At 39.0% G+C, this 24,705-nt stretch overlaps 1 protein-coding gene across 3 annotated transcripts; it reads right to left on the bottom strand.

Moving 5' to 3' along the window:
* Positions 1-761: 761 nt before the first annotated feature.
* GTF3C3 (general transcription factor IIIC subunit 3) lies at positions 762-24,194 on the bottom strand. 3 transcript variants are annotated; one of them, XM_009284693.2, is made up of 20 exons: positions 24,029-24,194; positions 22,772-22,874; positions 20,099-20,295; positions 19,555-19,678; positions 18,851-19,042; positions 18,406-18,571; positions 17,209-17,356; positions 15,178-15,250; positions 14,068-14,154; positions 12,907-13,010; positions 12,116-12,287; positions 11,461-11,663; positions 10,746-10,847; positions 9,694-9,829; positions 8,803-9,040; positions 8,246-8,436; positions 7,450-7,574; positions 4,460-4,612; positions 3,440-3,566; positions 762-1,784 (listed from the first exon to the last, which is right to left on the bottom strand). In XM_009284693.2, exons 1-19 carry the CDS (start codon positions 24,125-24,127, stop codon positions 3,444-3,446), a joined length of 2,736 nt encoding a protein of 911 aa, XP_009282968.1. In that variant the 5' UTR covers positions 24,128-24,194; the 3' UTR covers positions 762-1,784; positions 3,440-3,443. The 3 variants fall into 3 exon arrangements, 2 of the variants coding, with proteins under 2 accessions (XP_009282968.1, XP_009282967.1); XM_009284692.2 differs by lacking the exon at positions 762-1,784 and having other exon boundaries at positions 2,780-3,566; XR_002086269.1 differs by lacking the exons at positions 762-1,784; positions 3,440-3,566; positions 4,460-4,612; positions 7,450-7,574; positions 9,694-9,829 and having other exon boundaries at positions 8,252-8,436.
* Between the last annotated feature and the right edge of the window lie 511 nt (positions 24,195-24,705).

The raw sequence follows: 24,705 nt of genomic DNA, 5'->3' as shown, positions 1-24,705 counted from the left end.
CAATGCTGGCATCAGGTAAGCACAACTGAAAAGGTATGACTCAGTTTTTAAGACAATCAATCAGTAGATGCTTTTATGAGCAGTCTTTCAGCAATAAACAGCTAACAAAATCATCATGGTTAAACCAAGTCGTTTGACAATATATGTAGTATGTTTGACTGAAACTGTCAGAAATTCTCTTAGTGAGGCTTGAGGAATATTCCCAACATGCCAATAGACGAGGCTGGCATTGATTTAAGTATTCTTTCCCTCTTAGTCTCTTGTTCTCAGTGATTTATGAAAGCTTTCCCAAAACTGTAATGGCTGGATTTCAAGCTTTTCCTGCCTTGCTCTTTGTTCCCACACATTCACAGTCAGGTTGGACGGGGCTCTGAGCAACCTGTTCTAGGTGAAGATGTCCCTGCCCACGGCAGGGGGGTTGGACTAGATGACCTTTAAAGGTGCCTTCCAACCCAACCTATTCTGTGATTCTACGATTTTACATTTCAGTAAAATAGTCCTTACTGTGAAGGAGAATTAGGAAGGGTGCTGGGTTCATCTCCCCCAGTGTTACATCCTTGTGAGCATCCTTAAAACAAGCTACACCCAGGTAAGCCTAAACGTGAATATAGCGCATACCAAAATAAATCCCATACAGATGCTCATACCTCAAGAAGTACTTGTGTTTCAAACTCACAATCCCTTGTGTATCCTCCATCCCTTACATAAAATACAACGATGAAATGTGCAGTACATGTTCACAACTTCATTGTTTGAGAAAGAATTCCAAAGTAAAGGCACTTTATTAGCAGTATTGCAAGTGAAACATGGTTTAAAACTTACCCAATTCTGTATTGGACAGTACAGCTGTGGCTATATACTTAAAGCCTAGATTAGCATATGTATTTTCTGTACACATCTCATGTTCTGTGCTTTGCTTTTCCTTCAGGCAGGTCAGTTCACGTGGGCTGCACCTGTTTAAACTTCTTTTTATTGGGGAGCTCATGTTCCTACAGCGTCTATTTTGTCTCTTGCTTTGTCTGAAGTCTTGACTAGTCTAATCTGTTACTGCTGCACCATTACAATATAACATTTATAATATTGTGTAAAAGTGAAATCTAAGTAAAAGACTGTTTATCTCATAACCATATATGTGCAAGTTGGATATAGCTAAGGAAAAATCTAAGTTCTCTCTTCATATATAGTTTTTTTCCACAAGCATTTGAGAAAGCTTTAGATAATTGGCATTGAGACAAGTAGCATCTCTTCCTTCCAGATGCTCACAATTGTTTAGAACATCCTTTCAGAACACTGTTTGCTAGCAGGATGAATTTTCCAGTCCATATTGACTGGGTTTAATGAAATGCAAGTTTCTGTTATTTGGTGCTTAAAAACAATTTAGAAAGCAGTTTAAGTGTCATCAGCATTCAGATTGTATTTTTCCTTTTTATTTGTATGAATGCTAAGATTCATACCCCCTCGGTTTAAAAACTAAACTACTTCAGAATTCTAGCAGCAGTAGGGATCAGAAAGAAAGTAATTAACAGTAATGCCTTGATGTTGGTCGATTTTTAAGATGAGTCTTAAAAAACCCCACAACCTTCCTCTATGTCAAGTCTATTTTAAAAAATGTACAAGCAATAGGATTCCGAGTATTTCAGACTCAGTTCTGGAAAAGGGTAACGCAAAGGGAATCTGTGTACCAGATCTCTGGCTTCTGTTTTCTAAGCGTTAGTTCAGTGCTGAGGGCTCTGTTTCCTGGGACATGATAAACTTTTTCCGTATGAAGGGACAAGAGTCATTCGCTGCAAGAAGCAAAAAAATCAATGGGGTTACAAGATGTGAAAAGGCCAATAAAGAATAAGGAAAGCTTCAACGAAATAATTTTTACCCCAAGATGATGCAACAATACTATGCTTGTACATACGTTGTGAGTCAGCTCCAGTTCACACAGCAAACAGTTGGCTATCAATCATGTCAAAACCAGTGATGAGGTATCACAAAGAATGAGAAACAAAACGGAGCTAAGGGAGTCATTCTCTCCCTTCTTCTGCAGCTTATGAATACCCCAGGCTAACATAACTAAAATGGTTATTTAATTTATAGTTCTGCAAACCTGGCATGGGACTTGTATTTAGGCAGTGCTGGCAAGTTCTATGTCCAAGTAAAACATGCTGTCCTTAGTGAGACTTCCTTGGTATTTGTCTCTTACCTTTGTATTCTCACTATGGCCCAGCATCTCTAGTGAAGTGGACATGCAATATATTGTAATTTAATGTTTGATTTGAGATAACATTGCCTTACCTTTAAAATTAGTCTAGGCAATTCCACAAGACTTGTTTCTTAATCATTGATTGCAATTGCATGAAATGATTACAGAACACAAATACATATAAAAGTGGGCTGAAAGCAAATAGCAGTAGTTAGCTGTGATACCGTCAGTAACAGGAGTGCTTGGGAGGCAACAGCACGGTTTGTTTTCTATTCAGCAAACTACCTTGCTGAAAAATATTTTTCAGCCTTATTTTGCTGTAGCGCATAACATATATCCATTTCTATATATACATATAACTATATACTCATTTATGATAAAGCATTGCATCCCGCTTCTCTTGCTGGGTTGGAAGCAGCATGCTTCCACCATCATATGCTACCGTTCAACTGTCAGAAATAATTAAAAACCCAGACAATTTGCAATGTATGTTAAATAATAAGCTGTATGATACTATCATATTAATTTTTGCTATAAGCTATTCAGTAGGATATATGTTTGCTGAGAATGAGTAAACATTATCATTAACCTCAGAATTTTTATTAACAAGTTCAGAAGGACAAAGCTCACAACTGATTTCAGTAAAGCAGAAATCAATTATCTCCTTCAAATAGAACAGCTGCTGGGAATATGAACTCCTAGAAAACTCTAAATACTTTAAAGATCTTGAAATACCGAGTTCTCCATCCTCTAGGGATGAGAGCATTTCTCTAGGGATAAGAGGTATGAGCCCATTTCTTCTGTATTATAGTAATTCAATGCTGCACATTAAAAACCCCTCATCACCAGTGAATATGGCTTTTTGAACAGCCTCGCGGGTAACCAGTTGTAATACTGCACACGGTAAATTTTCCCTAAAAAAAAACCCCAACAAGCCGCACCGGGCTTCAGCTTTCGCTGTTTGATTCTATGTACAAGACTGAATATCACATTACAGAGCAATGCATCAAAGGAGAAGAGCTAATAACAGACATGCTTGAGCATGTCAGCGTTGTACTGGGAACAGACAGTTTCCATCCATATGCGGTACAGTTCAAATGTCAGAAGTAGAAGTCGTCCATAAGGCTATACACGGCACAAGCCATGTCTCTGACCATCTATAGAAAAAGTTGCACATAAAACTGGTTTCCCCAGCACTGCACAATGCAAAGGTTAATACAAAGAGTATCAATTCCACCTGCCACAAACCTCATCATACAACTGCGTAGGTATACAACATCTTTTGAGCCATTCTAGTATTTCCACTGCTCTGATAAATAAGCGACAAGTTAAAGGCAGTATCTCTTCTCAAGTCTGTCTGATCAGTTTCTATTCCCTGTAAAAATAATGATTAAAAAAAGTTATCTGTGTGCAAAAATAGTACAAAACTTGAAACATGAGTAGCAGTTACAGTGGAATCAAATCACGCATTCATGGTTTATCCAGGCTTTCAGCTGTATAGAAACATAAGAAGTAGTATTCCTTGTGCCCTCCGTCCTTAATGAGTTTCCACACGTTGTTAATCACCAGAGAGTTATATAATTACATACTCAGAACATGAGCCCTAAATTAGATCGCCAGCTCACAAAACAGGAAAGTACTATCTTAAGTTGTCTTTGTATGCAAAGCACTTGTTTCTACAATCAGAATGTGAATACTGCCTGTATCTTTTACAGGGTCACAAGATTGCCGCTTTGAACTCCCAGTAACACCCACGTGCCTTACTTTAGCAACCCTTCCCGTTTCCTAAACACACTTGTAATTTTTCTCCCTACCCATGCCAAGGCTAGGCAAAAACTTTCTCTCAGACCAGACTTGTAAATGTATGACACATCAGTCAGGATGATCTCATACAGATCAATCAGAGCAAAACCATGGCTCAGATGCATTTAGGCATTCTTAATACTGGTTCATATTGCTCCAGCGTGCTGTTTTATAGCATGGGTGAGTATATAGAACTTCCAGTTATAATTTATTGCATGTAATATATATAAAGTTCAGCTACTTCTTCAGGTAAAGTTGTTTAGCAACCCCTTTTGCTGCTACTTCAGCCTATTAGTAAATCCTTCAAAATTCACATACCTTTGAAATTAACACATGCTTAAATACATTACCAGGTGACAATAACTCAACTACACAGATTTTATGTACCTATTTTAACTATGGCTGAGAAATTATTAACATTGACCTGACTTTATTCTCTGTACATAACTTACAAAGATACAGTACCTCTAAGGTGAGAGGAGGAAGTTCAAGTACTTTTTGGTAATAGTGGATTGCCAGGTGCAGTAATCCCAGCTGGTGAAGGCCACGGCCAAGGTTGTAGAAAGACTCTTGACATGGTCCACGCAGGTCCAAGTACCGGTGAAGGAAGGAGAACCCCTGTACGCATATTATGCACATTTGTGAATGTTCCCTTTAAGAAGCTGGCAGTAAAATATGCTGGAGAACAGGTGTTTAAATGTATCTATTTAAACTTTTGATCTATGCTTCCCCACAAAACCACGTGCAAGTTGAAGGCAAAAAATAAGTCACATTGGATTGCTGAGACTACAGAAACTGTGCTCTGTCAGTCTCACTGCCATTGATAACAATGGGTAGATCTTTTTAATAAATAACTGTGTTCAATTTATTACAGTGACTTATGGCACTAGCTTGCTAAATATGTAAGTATGTATGTATATGTTTACGTATATACACGCAGATAAGACTGGTTCATGTTCGAAAGAGCTGACCACCTTTAAAAAACACGCAGGCAAATGACAGGCTAGAGCAAGATCTTACTTTTCTTAAAAAAATCTTTAAAAGATAACTCTCCCCCACTTACTTTTTTTTAAAGGAGAAAAAAAAACCCAAACCTTCATTCCCTTTCCTTCACTCTTTGCCTTGGATAACGGCAAGAAATGGTTTAATTCTACAACTTTTCTGAATTCTACAAAATTCTGAACTCACGAAGTACATATCAAAGTAGTATTTCTGGAATGCAAGCATATTCTTTTCTTGATCTTGTGCTCCATATAAATGTTTACTCCAATACCAGTTATCAGGGAAATTATCAGTACATAATATTATAAAGTGGCCAAAAATAAACATCACTGAATAAGGGCATGAAAAATCCGTATATCCTAAGAAGCGGGTGAGAGATTACTCCTTACTCCAATACCAGTTATCAGGGAAATTATCAGTACATAAAAGTGGCCAAAAATAAACATCACTGAATAAGGGCATGAAAAATCCGTATATCCTAAGAAGGGCGAGAGTTGTTTAACTGCCAAGTCTCCAGCAGAATTTGAAAGGAAACTCATACCCAGCAATTCCAGTGCTATGCTTTAACAAATTTAAAGTCGAAGCACTCTCTAAGTGTTATACTTCTTATTTTGCTTTTAGTTTAAAATTAAAATATATGCTTATATATTTAAAGTATATGACTAGCAGAATCCCAGGTGTACATAATTTCGTTGCCAACCTTAGTGTGAATACCTGCTCCTCCTATGGGGCACGCTGTGGTTCAGACAGAGGAGCAGGACCTACCAGGTACTACGCGCCTATTCAGGTGCGTATTTACGTCCCTGAAGATGTAGAACAGGGCAATGCATAAAGTGGCAGTGACCAGGCACCGGTGGAACAAACTAGGCTCATTTATACACTGACATGCTGTAAAGCAAGAGAAGTGATTTGTTTCTCATCTGTAGGATGTCACTGCCTACCAGCTTGGTGTGTCACGGACTCTTCATGACTCAAGGTTTGTATGATGCTATAAAGATGAATGGCATCAGACCAGAGCTACCTCCCATACAGAACAAAGGGAAAGATAAAGAGGTCTACAGTATTATTTTACATTAAAATGCAGCATTTCATTTGACACTGATGGAGCCCTTGGGGGAAACTCAGGAGGGACAGATAGAAGAGGTGAATTCAGAAGGGAGTAATCGAGCACACAACTTTTTCATCCTCTCCCATGCATTTCCTTTTGTTACCACTTTGGAAGGTGATGATTCTGTTGTAAATAGAGGACTTTCTTTCTAGGGACCGTGTTGGTAATCAGAGAAGATACCTCCTTCAACATGAGGAATTAGTTCAGACACAAGGAGCTAATGATCATAATTTAGGTCACCAGTATGTCACTGTGGTTGCATTATTAATCAACTACAATAGGAGCAAAAAAGGACGTAAATATACCAAGTATAGTAAGCAAGAAGTGAGAAGAGAAAAAGCAGGGAACTGTATCACCAGAGGGTAACATAAATAGGACATCGTTCAAGTACGTTACAAAAGGAGAACATAGCAGCCCATATAAGAAAGGCAGGCTGATTACAGAAAGAAGTGGATAAAACTATTAAAATTAGGCCAAAGTTTGCAAGTTCGAAATCTCTTAAGATACTGACATAATTGGTCTTGTTTTAGAGTAGCTGAGGACCTTTAGTTTTTGTCAAAATCAGTGCAAGCTACAGTTTTTCAGCAATTTCAGAAGTCATGAGAGCTTGGGATCTTCACAATATTCTGCTGACTCTGAGCTCAGTGGCGACAGGACTTAAAAGGCATTTCAAGTTAATGAAAATACTTGGTGGAGAGTACAGGAAATTACTTTCAAGATTCTGTTTGGGAATAATCAGCCTGTGGTTTGTAACTGGATCTGGCAGATGAAAGAAAAACGTGAATAAGGAAGCTGAAAAACTGAGGGTAGCCTACACTGGAGTTCACGAGATCTTTACAAAGAGAGCTGTAAGTGGCACCTAAAAGGGGGAAGAGAAAAGGAAGATGGGGAAAAAAACCCACTTTCTAAGTCTCTAAAGTTTGCTTCAACAATGCAGTTTATGAGACGTGTCTATGAAGGGCACGTGGCATAGATTCTACTCTACAGCACTTCTTCAGAGCAAGGCAGGGCAAGAAGAAAAATTTGGAAGAAAATCCAGACTACAGCCATCAAGACTGAAATTAGTAATATTTTCACAAACAGCTGGCAGCTGCTGACATCTATGTGAGCAATCATTGTATACACACAGCAGAACAAGCTACATTTACTGAAAGGAGAGGAGATTCAGATGGGCGTAACTATAGTTCAAAAGCATACTCATCCGTGTTCATTATTCGCCACTTCCCTCTTTTGAAATGTCGTATTCATTATGAAAAGTTATTTAAACAGAGTATGTTGTAGCCGTAACTGTCTGCAAGATACAAAGCCAGGAAACACTATACGTAAAATAATCACACTAACTCACCTGTACTAGAAGAGCATGCCTTTTCAACACGTATTTCTGAGAAGCCATGTGGATGAAAGTCAAGCCAATACAAAGACTGTACAGAGGTTCATCTGGGTTTGCACGAAAGGCTTGCACATACTGTCCTAAAAGCAAATAATTGAATCGGGATGGTTGTTGTGAAAAGCTTTCCTTAAGAATTTAAGGGCAAAAAAGAAAATCTTCAACTTAGAAATGTGAACTAAGAAAACAGTTTAATATACCTGCATCAAAATGCACAGGAAAAAACGTGAAAGAAAATGTTACATTTTCAGCATTCCTTGGATTCTGAAGGGAAAATGCAAACTGTGATGTAAAAACATAAGCAGAAAAGAATCAGACACAGAAGGCAAACAAGGTCCTTGCTGGGATTTATATCCTGAAGGCCACACATCTTAAGTGTGACATTTGGAGGGCTTGACTGAAAGCAGTAGGTTTACTTCAAAGGCCTGCTTAAAATGTCCAACCAACGTTATTGCTGTTTAAATTGGTCTGTTTCTGTCCTTCTTGTTCTTTATTATCATTAGCCTTCAATTATCTTTGCAAGTTGGTTATATTTGCAATGTGTGCTAAACTTGAAACAAACCAGCTTAACTTTTATTAGCAAAACTCTTTAGTGATGCTTGGATTTGTGTACAAAATAATTAAGGCACCAGACTAACACTGTGAAGCCACCTATAATTTTCTGAGGTATGAAAAAAATGACTTTAATAAATCTTTCTCTGAAAAAAACATTCACTTCTTATATTTGTTAGTATTAGAACATTAATGACATTACCAAGAGCATGCTTGAAACTGCCAGATACAAACGCATTATGCCCGTTTAGGACACACAGTGCGTGATTATCAGGATTTTTCAGCATTAAGCGGAGACAAAAGCGATGGTGACGGACATCCTGAGATTGCATAGTAACTTGATTGAATATGTTCCATAGCTGAGGTTTATTGACATTTTCCATTACCATGATTCTACAGAATGAAAAGCATACAAGAAATTAGTAAACGCTATAGGAAATACTGTGTCTGCAATAGAACCTCGACAGTTTAGGGAAGATAACAAAGAAGAGACACTCAAGGAGCAGGTCAGTGACTGAGGCAAAGTTGAGAGTGAAAGACAGAACCAACGGTTCTGGCCAAATCAACCAACCTACTGCATTATGCATTTTTTTCAATCAAAGGCTATCAGAAAGCTCCTTTAGTTTCAAAAGCCTTATCTGTTTTAGCAAAAGCTGGAAAGCATCAGCCTGCCTCCTTTAGCGATATTTTCAGCAGTACGACTGCAGCCGCAGTGGAAGCACTTACAGAACAGGTTGCTCTTCCTTCTCGGTACCCCACCTGATATAGTTGTACGCTTTTCTGAAGTTCTTGTCCAGAATTGCAGCAGAGAGCCCAAAGTATTCCAGCTCCTTGCGCTTTTGTCGGTCATCGTAAAATGAATAATACTCCAGTGAGGAATCCACTAGTAGCTCCGCCTCCTTGTACCGGGAGAGGTCACACAAGGAATATATAGCCTTCAGGAGGAGGTTCCACCAGTCATCTTTTGTCAGAACACTTGTGAGAACAGCAAAAATGGCTAAAAATATAATATAAATGAAGTCAGTAAGTTGAGAAGATAAAAACAAGAGAGCTAAACTCTTAAAAAAAAGGTGCATACATCACACTGTTCTTTTCAAAAACATCTCAACATTAACGGGTAAAATAAAGATAAAATATTTACTTTTTTCAGTTTAAGTGCAGTTTGTAAAACACCAGCAAAAAAACAGTCAAAACTTGGGAACAAATGGCAAGAAATACACACAGTTCAAGCTGTAAACATACTATATGAATGCATTACAGTTACTCTTCCTAATCTACCAAACGGTGCTTAAGAACGTGTAGTCTGGCTCAACTGAGTCTGGGCCAGTTTAAAAAAATCACACCACTTGTAAAACATATTTCTATTATGTTCTAGACTTGCGTGTATTATATTTGCACTGAGGAGAATGTTGGACCGTATGATCTCTAGAGGTCCTTCTCAATCTGAATTATTCTGTAATCTTATTTTTCTCTGAATGGGGATTGTTCCCTTAAGTTATATTATCTTCATTTTTGCTGCCTTCTTTGCCCTAGAAATAAAGCAATGTTAACATGAACTGCATGGATTTTAGCATGCAAAATAGTAACGTTTATTTCATTTTTCAGAACTAAGTTCATCTTGTTGCTTTGTTGTTAATAAACATTTGTTACCTTTCGCATCGCAATTTGCTGTCTCTTGGTCGTCATTGTCAGAAATTTTATCCCTTGACACCTTAATAAGATAGAGGTGTCTCTCTCCAGATTTGGAACTAGATATCAAACACACCTGAGCTCTGCTCATTGCTACCTAGAAACAAATTTAAGGGCGGCATTTCAGATTACATTAACACAACCTATGACAAAGGCAGCTTTATGGCCAATCCATCTTGCTCACGTTGCATGCCAAAACAGTCTGCAACTTAGAAACGCCACAATAGAGCAAGATCACGAGAGAGAACATTCGCACGAGGAGTGTTATCTCTGCATTGTCTCATGCTCCAGTGCAAACTGGGCTATGCGAAAGAAAGATACAAACTCTTTAAATGGCTTAAAAGACTTTTCCTGGGATTGGAACACCCCTGTGTATATCGAAATCAAAACTATTTGCACAGAGGCATAACAAGAACAATGCTTTTCTGTATCAATTTCAGAAATATGTGGGTAGTCAGCTATTCAACCGGTGTAATATAATAGTAACAGCTGTGACCAGATGGATAAAATTGAGATCTAAATATTCCCCTCCTTCTCTCCCTACTTAAACAAAAATCAATTAACACAAAACCACCACCACCACTGTAATTACTGGCTAAACAAATTCTTCTTTGGCCATTTTATCACAAGAAAATATTAACAACAAAAAAAAATCAAGAAATTCAAAAGAAAGTTGTTGAAATAGAAGCCAGTATCAACACTTCACAAAAGCACTAGGCTGACTGCTAAAAAGGCAAGAAGCAGCTTTAGTATTCAGTGTGTTCTATGCACAGTGAGAAACAGGGAGTTGAAGTCACCGTATTAAGAATTACACACAAGTGGTCCTCTGTTCTGAACACTGCAGGCAGGAACACCAGTATTATAGGCTCCCTGCAAGATTATTACCTAACAAAATTATGAAACCATCTGCATATAAAAAACACTACCTTTCCTCCTGAGTTTGTTTGTCGCTTGTCTTAACCCAACTCATAGCTGTCCCATTTCTTAAAGTGCAGCTGGAAAGACTGGCTTACCTTCAACAGCATTGCCAGCATCGTAAGTAAAGTGTCTATGTAACCATACATTTTGCCTTGGGAATACAACAGTGTCGAACGATGGAGGAGTAGCTTTAATTCCTAGATAATATTGAACATTATTATTTAACCTCTTGCACAGAGAGTGAGTTTATAAAACAAACAATTCTGACTCAATACAGTACTAATAGGATTGTAAAATCTTCTAGAAAGCTGTAAGACTTAGCAGCAGCAGGTAAGATCTCCCTAAACTGCCCTGCAGTAGTTACTGTTTCAAATTCTCAAATTTCAGAGAAATTCGGCGTAACTCTTACCTATAGTGAAGGTGCTGCTGGAAAGGGGATATAGAACCTTTTGCTATGCCATCAGTTACAACCAATAGAGGCCAAACCATGTAGCTCGTATGTAGCAACTGCTGATCGACTTGACGCAAAGTGATTGGTGTCAAGATTGATTCTGTGACCGAGAGCTTGTACATCACACAAAAGTAATCAGGTAGGACAGGGGAAATACTGATAAAATGGCTGGGGAGAAAGAGCCATGGGGACTCATCCCTGATACTCTGTAATGAATCATTGGCTGTGCTCTGAAGGCTCACCATGCTGTAGATAAGTAAGTCTCAATCCCTGGTCCTATATAGTTGACATCTTTGACGACTACCATAGTTTAGCAGAATAATATATCCTAAACTGGAAGCACAGAACACTTTACCCACCTGCTGGGCAGCGTTAGCATCCTGAGCCAGTGTATCTGGATCATACATTGGTTCCAGAGCCTCCAGAGCTTTTTCAGGTCGGCCCAGCTGCTGCTGAAGTGTTGAAAGTGAGATTCTTGCATCCAGATGCAACGGAGCAAGATCAACAACTTTGGCATAGCTCTCTGCAGCACGCTCCATGTGTCCCAAAGCCTTCAAGCACTCTACAAATACCATCAACACCACACTTAAATGGCAGAAAAAGATTTCAAAGCTTGCAAAATAGTTAACACACTTTTCGGGTACTTTCTCAGTTAAAACCACCCAAAACGTGTATTATTAAAGTGATGCTATACAGAAATATGTACTGATGCACCACAGTTTCACTTAAAGCATCATCAGTTGACACAAGATGGAATGCAAAATAGATGCTGTTTCACTTACATGAAAATAAAGTATTTTTAGCTGAAGTACATTTCAATCTATATGAAGAACAAGAAAATGCTCCATGACAGAGTTGTCATAATAAACTCCAATTATAGTTTTGCAAATACCAATTATCATTCAACATGTGAATCTAAAATTCCAGTTATCTTAGATAAAGGTCCCTGGAAATGCTTAGCATTGTATTATCATCTCTCAGTACCACGTGTTCAGCAGTCCTGCTTCTTCTCACCTGCGTGCCGGAGCCAGACAACAGCCAAGTTGTATCGTTCTGAACAGACAAGGGAACTCAAGAGAGGCAGTGCTGAGTTGTATTCTCCAACATCCAGAAATGCCTCTGCAACGTCCAAATACAAGTCACCCATTTCTTCTGGATTTTGTTCCACCAGAGTGGTCAAAAGAGGCTTTAAAAAAACCACACAAAACACTAAAAGCACAAATAACCAACGAGAACATTTCTTTAAGATACGGTTATTGGAAGCTTACATTTTTATGCTATTAATTTTATTCTATTTGCATTCTGAACTACACTTCCTTTACTTAAATGTTAGTTTAAAAGTGAAAAATAAAGACCTGAATTTCAGAATTCCTGAAAAAGCCACATTTTTCTATTCTAGACATCCTACCCATCCATACAGTTCACATCCAATGGGTGAAAGTGCCCATCAGTGAGGAGTGCTCTTCATGAAAGAACAGTCTTCAGATTTAGTAGGGCTTTAAAACAAAGCGAAGATGTGTTCCTTAGCGTTCAACAATTTTGCAGTGTGGTCCTGGGCCTGTCACAGCACATAGGCTGTGATTTACTGTGCTTTAGTAATACTTCCACTGGAGGCATAATTTATAAGGACAAAAACAGTATTTCTGCTATTACAGGTTTGCTAGGTTTCTCTCTTGGAGTGGGAGGGAAGCAAAAAGAATCTCTGCAGCTCCCCCAATGACCTCAGTCATACGAAGACAGGAAAAATTACTTGCTTTGGTAATTTATTAGAACATCCCCCAACTTCTGAGTTGGTTTCTACTTACATTGAGCGGCTCTAGGATGTTCAAGTGAACCAAGCACACCATCAGCTTGACCGTGATGTCTATGGGAACGCCCTCAGGTATGCAGCAGCTGACCTTCTCCACAGCTGTGAGAAGATAAAGAATTTCTTTCTGAACCCATAGGCTTTAACAAGCACTTCACAAGCTCCACATCCCCTCCAGGCCACGTTCAGCTCCAATGAAGAAAATATATTCTCACCGATTCTAGCAAATGTTGGTGTAGGCCTGCCCTCTCCCTTTCCTCTACATCTTTCCCGATAGTTGGAACAACTTCTTCCTACTATCTCTGATCCTAACAATTTCATCTGAAGTATCAAGTGCTGTCAGCCTGCATCGACTTCAACAGCATGATCCCGTGGGATGTGCTTAGAGCCTTCGCCCTCTTAAGCTGTGCTTGCTTCATAAAGCAATTTATGCACCTGTACCCTCTTCTTCTTGCTTTCTGAAGGAAATACCCTGTATTAAGCTATTTGTTCTTATTAAGCTGACTCCTGAGTAGCAGGGATCTGGCTGTATACGTTGTTAAACACAGTTAACTACAGAACTCTACACAACACATCGACAGAATGCAATCTGATGACAGTGCAAACACGAGACAGAGTAGTTACCCATGACAATGCTAGCAAACTACAGGTCATACAATAGAACTCCATTGTTATATTTCCTTCACGTGCAGCCTGACACCTCCTTAACTACCCTGTTTAAGTTCTCCTTCACCTTAATTCTTACACCAGACATATAAAGGGTGATTGCTATAAACTGAGAAAACTGTGGTTTCCAACATAAGGCTTCCCTATTACCTTCTACATTCACATCCAATTACTGCAAATCACAACATGCAGATTAATTCATCATTCTCTGCACATCTTAATGCCCAGCATGAGCTACCGATAAATTCTTATGAAATGAAAAATTTTCTTTTCAAAGTGGGTAAGCCCTGGGAGAATGCTTCTGGCTTTGGTGGCTGGCTGGGTTAGAAGTAAGTTCTGAGTAAGGAAGACAGTACACAGAAACCTTTTCTGGATCAAGCCCTATTTCTCTGCTGTTAGAAATTTTTCCCAACTTTTATATGATTGCAACCTGGTTCCTGAGCATGTGATCAGTTAATACACTTGTATGAAATTAAAAAATTAAATTACTTACCTGCAGCACTGGATTCAGCAACCGGATGACTTTGGTCATCAGTCACTGTCTCCTGGCTTTCCTGAGTTTCTACCGCTGCCCCTGTATCTTTTTAAAAAGATTAACAGATTACCATAGTAGCACCAGCTAAGCCAAAAGTTACTAGATTTGGAATCCATACTTGATTGGTAGCTTACTCTGAAAAGTAGACTTTTTTTTTTTTTTTTTTTGAAGGACAGCAGAGCAGGAAGCATTCAAAAAAGTTATAAAGCAACAGCAGGCAGGGAACCAAGCTCTTGGGTAGTTTAGAAGCTTTGTCTTACGAAATTACACACCCCAGGTAACTTGGCAACACTGTTTTAATTCTTAGACTCATTATAGTTTTGCTTCTTACAAATTATCTGTTAAAAGTCTCTATCAGGACAGTTGTTCATTGATCAACTGTATTTTTACCTGGCCCATTAAAGCAAAAAGCCAACAGAAGTATCTTATACTACATTGGGTTTGGACTGGATTGCTGAAACAAACAACCAGTTTAACCACAGAACAGACTGTCTGCTTATGGAGTTGGCGTGCTGTGATCATTCTACAGCCCAAACAAACATCTTCAGACTTAAGCAATGACTTTCACGAAGCAGGTTTCCCAAAGATGACCTACTTTATTCAATTACAAGCTAATATCCCTAGATTTCTATATACCAAAACATTTAAATGTTTAATAACAGAAGTAGGATTGATGAAGAATATTATCCTCAGGTCAAAGGTTGATATTCTTGAGTATAGATGCCACTAAACTTATCTAATTTTTTTTTCAGAAGCTATTTAGCTGGCAGAAATAACTGGCCTGATGTGAACACTCCAAAGAATGTTTAGAACTTTAAAAGGCCTCCAGTTGCCTGGAGAGCAGTCCTTGTCCTTAATGAGTCAGCAGGGCTAATTGGACATCAGAGTAACTCCTTATAGAAAGCTGAGGTCATGCCATGTAACTCATTAAAAACACTGAAAAGTTTAAAAAGAGAAAAGCCTGTCAACATGCATCAAAATATACCCATGAGTTGAAAAGGTAATGGAAAGAAAGATGTCATATTAGATGAACAGCAGGGTCATACTAACTGCTTGTTAGCTACTTACCTTTTTTCTCCTCGGTTGGACTTTTTTCTGATACTTTCTTTTCAAGTACAATTCCTGCAAAATCTGTAATAACCTAAAACAGATGAGTAACTCGGATCACTTTAAAGATTTAAAGGATATATGGAGTAATCAGCCCATATGGCAGTTGTTTTAGACACCACAGAAGTTATCAGAAGAAAAGCTGCATTCATTTCACGTGGGGTTAGTTGACTAGTATTGAGTTTGATCACCTTATGTCTTGGGCATGAGGAAAAATGTCTTTACTGAAAGAGTGGTTAAACATTGGAACAGGCTGCCCAGGGAAGTGGTTGAGTCCCCATCCCTGGAGGTATTTAAAAGACGAGTAGATGAGGCACTTAGGGACATGGTTTAGTGGACATGGTGGTGTTGGGTTGACGGTTGGACTCGATGATCTTAGAGGTCTTTTCCAACCTCAATGATTCTATGTCTTTGTCCGCTATTTTTGGACTACTTAGATGATCCAATCAGCATCTCTTTAGCAAATACAACACTTACTTTCATCACAACTAGAGAAGTTTTTAACCTTTATAGCTTCTTTTGGAAGACTGAAAAAGAAAGCAAAGCACCAGGTAAACAGCTAAGCTCTCCACAGATCTTTCCAAAGTGCTCCAAGGATTCCTCAGCCTAATACATCACAAGGAAACGATATGGTTTGCCTCAGTTAAAAGAAATAATTAAATAAAATTCACAGCTACATAGACATTTTACAACAGCCCTGGTCACACACATCATGACCTCAATAAAACTAGTATAATTCAATAGAACAACTAATTAAAAAAAATAGAAACCAAAGACAGACAATTCAAGACATTCACTTGCCAATGGGGAGCTGCGAGGACGGAAACGCACAAGTGTAAAGGACCGTTGGTCTAAGACCCAATGCAGTTTGGTATTTTGTTCATGAATTGAAAAGTAAATATTTAAGTCATTACTGTTGCCAAAACAAGAGTGATAAACACAGGGTACACGGCCCTTAGAGGAACATACCAGATGATTGTATTAAGATAGTTATTTTTTAAAGGCTCAGTTTACCAGCTCAAATACAGTTTCAGCTATCCAGGAACAAGAAACACCATCACAGGAACAGACCTGAGAAGAACCATCAATAAGAAACAGGGGAACAGTTCTATGACTGAGTACTGTATTAATAAATCTGGCAGCTAAATACTGTGTACATAAAATTGACTGATTTTTAAAATGGGAAGAAGTACAGAGAAGGGTCAGAGGAATTGTTTGCAGGCTCATGATGCTTTGCACTGACAGAAAGAGAACTAAATAAAATCTTAAGGAAGAAAGAAAAAAAAAAAAGGAGGTAATTTAATAACAGCAAATAAGAATGTTCACAAGGAGAAAGTCCCAACTAATAGTGTCTCTTCAATCTATCTCAGAAAGTATAACAATGGCCAGATACTAAAGTCTTTCCTCTCAAAGCCAGACCAAATCAACTCAGAAACATGCCTCAAAAGTGAGGGTTAAAAACCGCTAGAACAAATTTGGAACAGATAAGCGATCTTCTCCGATTCCTGATGCCTTAGAGTCAAGATGTATTGCCTTTCTGGAATGTATGCTTGATGCTTAATGCATAAATTATTAGTTGTAACACAAGTATGCCGGATAAAGCACTATGGTCTGCATTTGAACCATTAGACCATTCAATGTCACCCTTTTAACCTTCAACTTAGAGAATGCCCTTTGCTGGTAGTACTCACAAAACCAGTTCATAGGTCTTCGCTGGCTACTAAGATTATGGCATTTGTATAGAAGGAGAAGAAGGATCCCAAAATTTTAAACCTGGAACAGCATACAAGTCTATCAGCCCTCAACTTATTAAATCAAGCCGTTAACTTCAATGCTAATGACTACAGAACTAATAGCAAGCAATCTGTATCTGATCAGCTCTATCACTATAGAAATATGACCGTATTTAAGCACTACGGGAATATAAACTATCCATCCTGACTGGCAAAGAGGTGCTGAACATGATACAGAAATGCATTTAATTCTCCATACCGCCAATGCTTTGTCATACTGTTTGGAAGAAATATATAGTTCAGCTGCGATGTTAACATCTTCCATGGAGACAAGGCTCTGGTGTTTAGTAAAGGCTTCTTCTATTATCTCAATAGCAGAGGTCACATCATTGGCTTCATAATAACTCCTATAAAACACAGATATGAGCTACTAAGTATTTGAGATAACTGACAATATGTACCTTGAACACTAGGAAAAGGATTTTCATGTTTCTTTTATTTTTGCCTATTAGCAAATATCTTCATTAGCAAGAGTAAACTACAGAAGACAGTGAGAAAGGGGGTGTTTTTTCTTTCCTTACAACTTTTATGTATTTCAAATTATTACCATTTTTTTCTCCCCTATATGTTAGGACATTACTGGAATCTTCATCACAATATCCCCCACCTCGAGCCAGGTATCAATAATGTATCACATTAACCTGGTTTCAGAAAAACCTTCAATAATAATATTGTTACAATACACGCCCTTGCATTTTTTTTGTGCATTTCACAACCATGAAGATCAAAAGACTTAAACTGTTTTGAAACAAGCCAGTAACAGTTTTCCACAAGTTATGCATGAGAAAGCTGAGATATAAAGTAGTTGAACAACTTACTAAAAACTACAATAAGAGAGCTACACACTTTAACTACAAGCCTTCTCTGTCTCAGGCAAGCTTCTATGACTTGATCTGCTCTCATTAGCAGAAAAGGGTAGGAAGCGGATTTCTACTTGCTCCAGAAACAAATCACAAATGACATATAAACTATACTCTGTTGCAGATGGTTTGTATTTCAGATTGAATACTTTGTTTCATTCAGATTTGCTGGCAGCAAGTTTCCAGGTCTCTAGTGATATTATATAGATTAAAAATGTACTACATTTGTATATAATTGTATACTATTGGCATTTTTCCAGTAATCAGTATTTGCATTTTATTCTCCTACTCTAAGAGAGTGCAACACTTCTAAGATGATGCATTGATCCTACACAGGATAACCCCCACATGTCAGGCTTCGGAAACACCACAATAGTTGGGGGGTGCATGCTTGTGTGGGGGTCACCCCCAGCAAAAACACCTGCATTCCTTGATTTCAGCTACATACCCAGCTTGAATCAGCGGCAGAGCTTATTAATACCAGCTTTTGAGAAACTCTGGAAAACCAAATCACAGTATTTTAAAATCCAACTTACTTTGCCATGTCTCTAGCCAACTGCATAAAGCGCTCTCCATCAGAGGGAGACAGGAGATTCAAAATACGCCTGTAGCCATCCATAGCCATCTTATGTTCCCCCAACTGTTCATACAGGCTTGATCTCTCCCATAGATAACGCACATTGGTTGGGTCATATTTCAGAGCTACAAGAAAAAGCATATTAGCAGCCTAGTTTAGGAAAAGGCAACAATGGATTCCACATTCATTTCCTGACTAGATGAATGTTAACGGACACACACAAGGTTTTTGTAAGAAAAGGACATCCTATATTAAAGATTCATTAATCTTTTACCAAAGTCTGGACAGAGATACCAGAATCTTAGCAAACTGCAGCAAACTAAATTAGAAAGCAGAAGAAAACAAAATGATTGCCATTAACACCTAACATTTATTTTAAACTATTAAAATGGTTGCTACGCTACCTTTTGTGTAGCAAAAAACAGCCTGTTTAATATTGTCCTGTTCCAGTGACATTTCTGCAAGTCTAACCCATTCCTCAGTATCACTAGGATTTAAGTGAGCTGCAATTAGTTCAAACTGTAACGACTTCTCCATATCACCCTGGTCTTCGTAGATCATGGCAAGAGTGGAAAATGGCTCATGAGCAAGAGGAGCTGTGAAAAGACAAAAAGAATGATTAAGAACTATTGTTTTAAAACCACCTTGAAAACAAATAACTGGCCTTTCTGCAAACAACAGATATCAGAATTATATGAAACATCAACATTGCTCTGTTTAAATTCATAAAAAACTTGCAGACAAGCTTCCAATTCCTTTTTATAAATTATTAAACAGCCTGACTGAATCTAACAACAACCATTTATAGCATTATTCTACATTGTAAGTCACGCTGATGTTTAAACCTTGGTTCTACAAAGGCGATAAAAGCAAACTGTGTAAAGCTAAGCAAAGGCCCAGGCCTCTGCAGAATTAGGGCGCTAGTTTCTTTTTATAAGCAAAAGAACAAAGGAAACGCAGTACGAATTCTCAATTCCACACTACTTACATGGTGACTTTCCTTGTACTGCGTATTTTCATCATCAGTGAAGCCACACGGAATCTTCGTTGTGCACATGGCAATTTCACCCCATCCTTAAAGTCAGAAAGTTTCACCATTCTAACATACCTTGTCGAATGATTTCCATGCACATTAGAATAGCCTCTTCACGTTCTCCTCGAGCAAACCTGATATTGGCCTCTCCCATCAGACCCCTCAAGGCACGAGGAAGTTTGCTGCGAGGTCTTTTCTCCTAAATGGAAAAGGGATATTATTTCTACCGAGGATTCAGTTGTGCCCAAATTCGGGAGACATCAGTCACACTTGTGCTTAACACAACCTAATAACAAGTTACTTAAGTACTAGCGATATTAAAATGACTGACCAAAATATTTGCTAGTTTTCATAACTGACAGAGTAACTCTGATATCTAATACAAACACGATCCAGACACTGAAAAAACTCACTTTAATATTTTTTGAAGTTTTCAAACAGTAATCTACAGTAATTTTTTAAAAAACAAAGACAGGCGACACCAAGACAAGCAGAAGTATCCTACACGGAATTATTTTCAGGCAAGTTTTTCAGAAAGTAACTAAAATCACACAAACTGGCATTTATGCACTACGTTTCAGGAGATAAAGGGAAGTTACATGAAAGTTTAAATACTTGCTTTCATCATTTTCTTGGTCTCTCGATTAAGTACCATCTCCAACACAAAAACGTCTCCAGCTGTGGGTTGCTCAGTAGTTTCTTCTTCCTCCTCCTCTTCTTCTTCTTCCTCTTCGTCCTCCTCCTCCTCTTCATTTTCCCCAAGCATGGACGCAAAGACCCGATGAACAGATTTACTGACGCCATCTGAAGTTTCTCCTGGTTGAGAAAGAAGCAAAAAGGGTTTATGATATAATCAAGAGTACATGCTGCTTATCAGGACAAGTGCAGAGAAAACGGAATTCTTCATAATTAGTAGCCCACTTGAAACAGCTATTCTATAAGAAAAAGACCTGCAGAAATGCAGAAAAACTATTAACAACCTCTTTGGTTTTAAAATTCAATTCATCACCAATGCTTAGTATACCCCAGCCTCTAACATTTTTTGGATATTTGAAATGAAAGCACGGAGGAACACACAGAACAAAGCAACAGTTTATTCAACATTTTTCTCAAGCCATACAAAAGAAGCATATTAAGCCATTTTCAAGCACTGAACAGGTTGGATGGAATAAAGCTTGTCAGCTGAAGAGGCTAAGCGAGCAGACAATTATACTAAACAATAATGCAGCAACCAATTTTTAGAAGTAATTTAAAACAAGATCTTGTAACTATTCTACTCATGACAATAAGCACCTTTTAACATGTGTAAACACAAAATCTGGATTATTCACATTCCTCCAAAAAAAGAAATAACAAAATTCTTTAAAACAAGTAAGAATATGATGCTATACATCCAAAATAAATATGCTTAAAGCATATAATCTTAAAATTTTTCACATTTTTTAATTACAGCTTTTCATTACTAAGTTAACCCAGGGTTATAACTGCCCACAAGTCTATATCTATGCAAAATACCAAAATATGTAGTGTTCAGATGTTTCAGCTGGGGGATTGGGCAACTGAAGATTTCATAAAAGAATATAAGTTGGGACTGAAAAATAAATCTATCATGTATTGCCTATATACAAAAGGGAATTGGGTACTACACCTGAGTTCATGGTTTATTTTTTTGTGGGTTGTTTTTTTTCTGACTTGGATATTAAGCATCTAAAAATCAAGATTTTTCTTCCCTCCCATCTGAAAAAAACTAACTATTAATGTAATTTCCCTTTTATTTCAGTCTCCTTGGCTGCAGGAATCATCTGAAGATTGTAGCAGATTAGCTCTGAAGATTTGTGTATCAAAAGTGATTTTAACAATGACCTTTTCTAACGTTTTTCTTCTGAATATCCTAAGGCTGATTCTAACAGCAACTCTTTAAATAGTGATAAATATTATCAATGCTTCCTTGATTCTGACTGCTCTTGAGACTTCTGTGTTCTCTGTACAAGAGCAGAAGTAACACTATCACACAAATCTATCAGGATATGTTTTTCTCTTAGATAAAGATGACGTGCATGAAAAAACATGTAACAGACTAGGTGGAATACAGAGCAGAAAAGAGCAGCTTGGAAGTATTTCAGAGATATCAGCAAAAAGAAGGGATCAATAAGAAACCACAGATATCTGGCTTCAACCATAATTCCAGTGTTCATTTTCTGTCCTTCTAGGATGAGGTCTGGCCATACTTTCAAAATCAAGGCACCACTGACGCAGATTTTAGGTGAGAAAATTTAAGGCTTATTTTTGGAATTTAAGAAAAGAAAAAAACAAACAAACAAACAGAATGATGAGAATTTGCAGTGAAAGTAGCAAAAGGAGTGTAAGAACCAACGCAAAGAGATTGCAAAATTGCACTTTGCTATCTGACAGCATTGGCAATCCCACAAGAATATGCCCTGACCGGTGCATGGAGTACAGCTTCTGAAGAGAAGGTGTCTGAAACAGACTGCAGCACTCTAAATCCCAAGCTCAAATCCAGAACCTGAGGCATGGGATCAACAAGCACTGATACAAACTAAAGAGAGAAGTGCTGCTCCTACCACTTCCTACAAGTCCTTTCACTATGTAGGAACCCCAAGGAAGTTAAGCTTATTTTGCTAAGGCACCTAAGGAGATATTACCATCCCAGTAACTGCACAAAGAAAGCCAGACAGGGACTCTGTAGCTACGAATATCCAGCAGAAAATGAGGAGAGAAATAAATGTCGGCACTCTAAACAGGCCAAAGGATAACCGAGCAGGAGAAATAACACAGAGAAAAAAAGAAACTCCCCTTTTTAGCTATTTTATTTCACTTTGGATGACAATGGAAGAAGGCAACACACAGCAGAATCAAATATTCTGAAACCTTCAAGTCTCAGCAAAAGACTAGCAAAGAGATGAACAGGAAAAAAGCCAAAACAAAACAGACAGAAAACTTTTTGAGATAAGTTAAAAACTTCAAATTATTTGTAATTTTAGAGAGAGTAAATAATTGAGACCAAGAAGCCAGAAGGGGGAAAATGGAGGGTTTCCCAGAAAAAGATGGCCAGTTGGGCCAGATCCAGCCCCTTAAAAACGTTGAACAAAGTTAAAACCCTGGCTAGGACTCGGAACATCCTACAAAGATACACAGTCTAACAATGTGCTTCAATACCCACAGGTTCAAAAGAAGCAGCCAGGCATTTATAAAAAGTCAGCTATCAAAGAGCAAATGCTTTCAACGACCTTTTACATACATTTTTCACTGAAATTATTATGTTAACACCTACCGTCAGTTTCATCCTGACTTTGGGATTTCCCAGATACTTTTCTGGATGAAGATGGAGCCTCTACATCTTCGGTGTTTTCCTCAGCAGACGCATTTTCACCATCCTATGCACACCAACGATATTAGTTATCAGCTTTGTAACATGACTTATTCCTGTTTCGCCTAATATTTACAATTAGCATTTAGAGCACGGCTTTCCAGCTTTTGCACTGCTAGTGAAACAGGTAGAATAAGCGCTATATTTTTAAACGAACAAACTCCAGCATTACTTGCTTTCAAGACATTTATATTCTTATCAATGTGGGGCGACTCAGACGGTGACTGTTCACATTACTTTTGACTGAAGAGATTAGTCCATTGCTTGTTTGGCATTACGGTGAGGTAAGATGACATAGTTGACTATATTAAAAAAAGTTACAAATGTGTGACAAATCCTTTTAGAAGCCTGCTTTTTTAAACACAAAATGAAATATCAAAATAGCACTTGTTAACCCAGTAAGAAGGTTGCCCTAGGATATCACTTGTCCTTCCATGACAGCTGAGTTCTGCTGAATTTGCTCTCTGAAGATCAGGAAATACAGAAATTCAGTTGCACTTTGACATAAAGATGGCAAAGTTAAAGTTAACTACAACACTCCGATCAAGCATACAGAATTTCTCATAATACCTCCATCTGCTTTTAGACACAAAGCTGTGTCTCCCCGTATTTATTGCTGCTGAGAAGCCACAAAAATTACCAAAAGGAGTCAAACTGGATCTCTTCCTTAGATCTCACACAGAAGATGGTGGGGGAGCAGTAGCAGTATACGCTGGATGATTTTATATTAAAACCTGCTTCTGCTCATTGCTCCAGCCTAAAGAAGAAATTAATTACGGTGCCTGAAGGTAACTGCCGCTAGCTTTTGCCAAGTCCAGGGACGCAAGCCACACTGGCATGAACCAAAATGCTGCATTCTGCACTTCTGAAAGGTGCACGCTCCCCTGAACAACTTGCTCTACCAGTACCTAATCACCCTTACAAATTAAAGTTCGTTTCTTACAATTTTTGCACAGAAATTAACAATTATGTAGGCGTAATCAATAGCTGAGCACAGTAATCAATAGCTGAGCACAGCACCACTTAACATAAGCCCCCCCCCACAAGAGAGGAAGCCACGCTGCTCATGAAGTGGTCCGTGCCCTGCCCGGTGCTGTCACGGAGGGAGGGAGCGGGCCGGGCCGGGCCGGGCCGCGGGGCTCTCAGGCGGGGCAGACTCACCTTCTCGCGGCTCTTGCGCTCCTCTCGCCGCCGCTCGAACTCCTCGAAGGAGATCTTCCCCTCCAGGTAATCGATCAGCTCCGGGCTGAAGCCCGACATCGCGCCGGCAGCAGCCGGGAACGGGAGCAAGCCGCAGCCGGCGCAGGGGAACCTTGTTCAGGGCAGGACGCGGGTCCCTCCCGTTATGGCGCCCGCCCCGCCCCGCGCCCTCACGCATGAGTTCCGCGCCGCCGCGGCCCGGCCCAACGCTGCTGTCTTGGGGCGGGCGAAGCGTCGCCCCTTGGGAACGGGCAGCCGGCGTGCTTTGGGCTGGAGGGGTCTCCTGAGCCCGGGGGGCTGCGGGGAGCCGCGCCGGTAGGCGCTGCTGCTGCGCTCGTTTCCTCGGAGGGCCTAGCGGCAGAAGGGCACGAGGCGTGAGGAAAGCTCCTCTGTTACCGACCTCACTGTAGATGTTAGATTATCTTTTATTTCCCCAGAAATGGGAGCTATTTTTACATGAGAAGGGTTTCGTAACTTCATATGCGCACACAGTTATCGTGCAGATGACTTATTGACTGGGGCACAGTCAGAAGCGGGTATGAGGGGCTGGGGGTGAGGTACAAGCAGCCATCAGGGCAGGTGTCCCTGCCAGGGCAGGTATTTCCCCACTTGGTTCAGTCTCCCAAGCAACTAGACGA

The sequence above is a fragment of the Aptenodytes forsteri genome, unplaced genomic scaffold (genome assembly GCF_000699145.1).
Source record: "Aptenodytes forsteri isolate BGI_AS27 unplaced genomic scaffold, ASM69914v1 Scaffold183, whole genome shotgun sequence".
In the NCBI taxonomy this organism is placed as follows: domain Eukaryota; kingdom Metazoa; phylum Chordata; class Aves; order Sphenisciformes; family Spheniscidae; genus Aptenodytes; species Aptenodytes forsteri.
The sequence above is the reverse complement of the archived record's forward strand: the minus strand, read 5'-3'. Positions and strand labels throughout refer to the sequence as shown.

Coding starts and splice junctions, on each gene's coding strand:
- GTF3C3 (XM_009284693.2), bottom strand. CDS start 24,127: ATGTCGGGCTTCAGCCCGGAGCTGATCGATTACCTGGAGGGGAAGATC. Junction 11,664..12,115: donor TGTCTGGCTCCGGCACGCAG/GTGAGAAGAAGC, acceptor TGGTATTTGTAG/AGTGCTTGAAGGCTTTGGGA. Junction 9,830..10,745: donor TGCTGGCAATGCTGTTGAAG/GTAAGCCAGTCT, acceptor ATTTGTTTCTAG/GTAGCAATGAGCAGAGCTCA.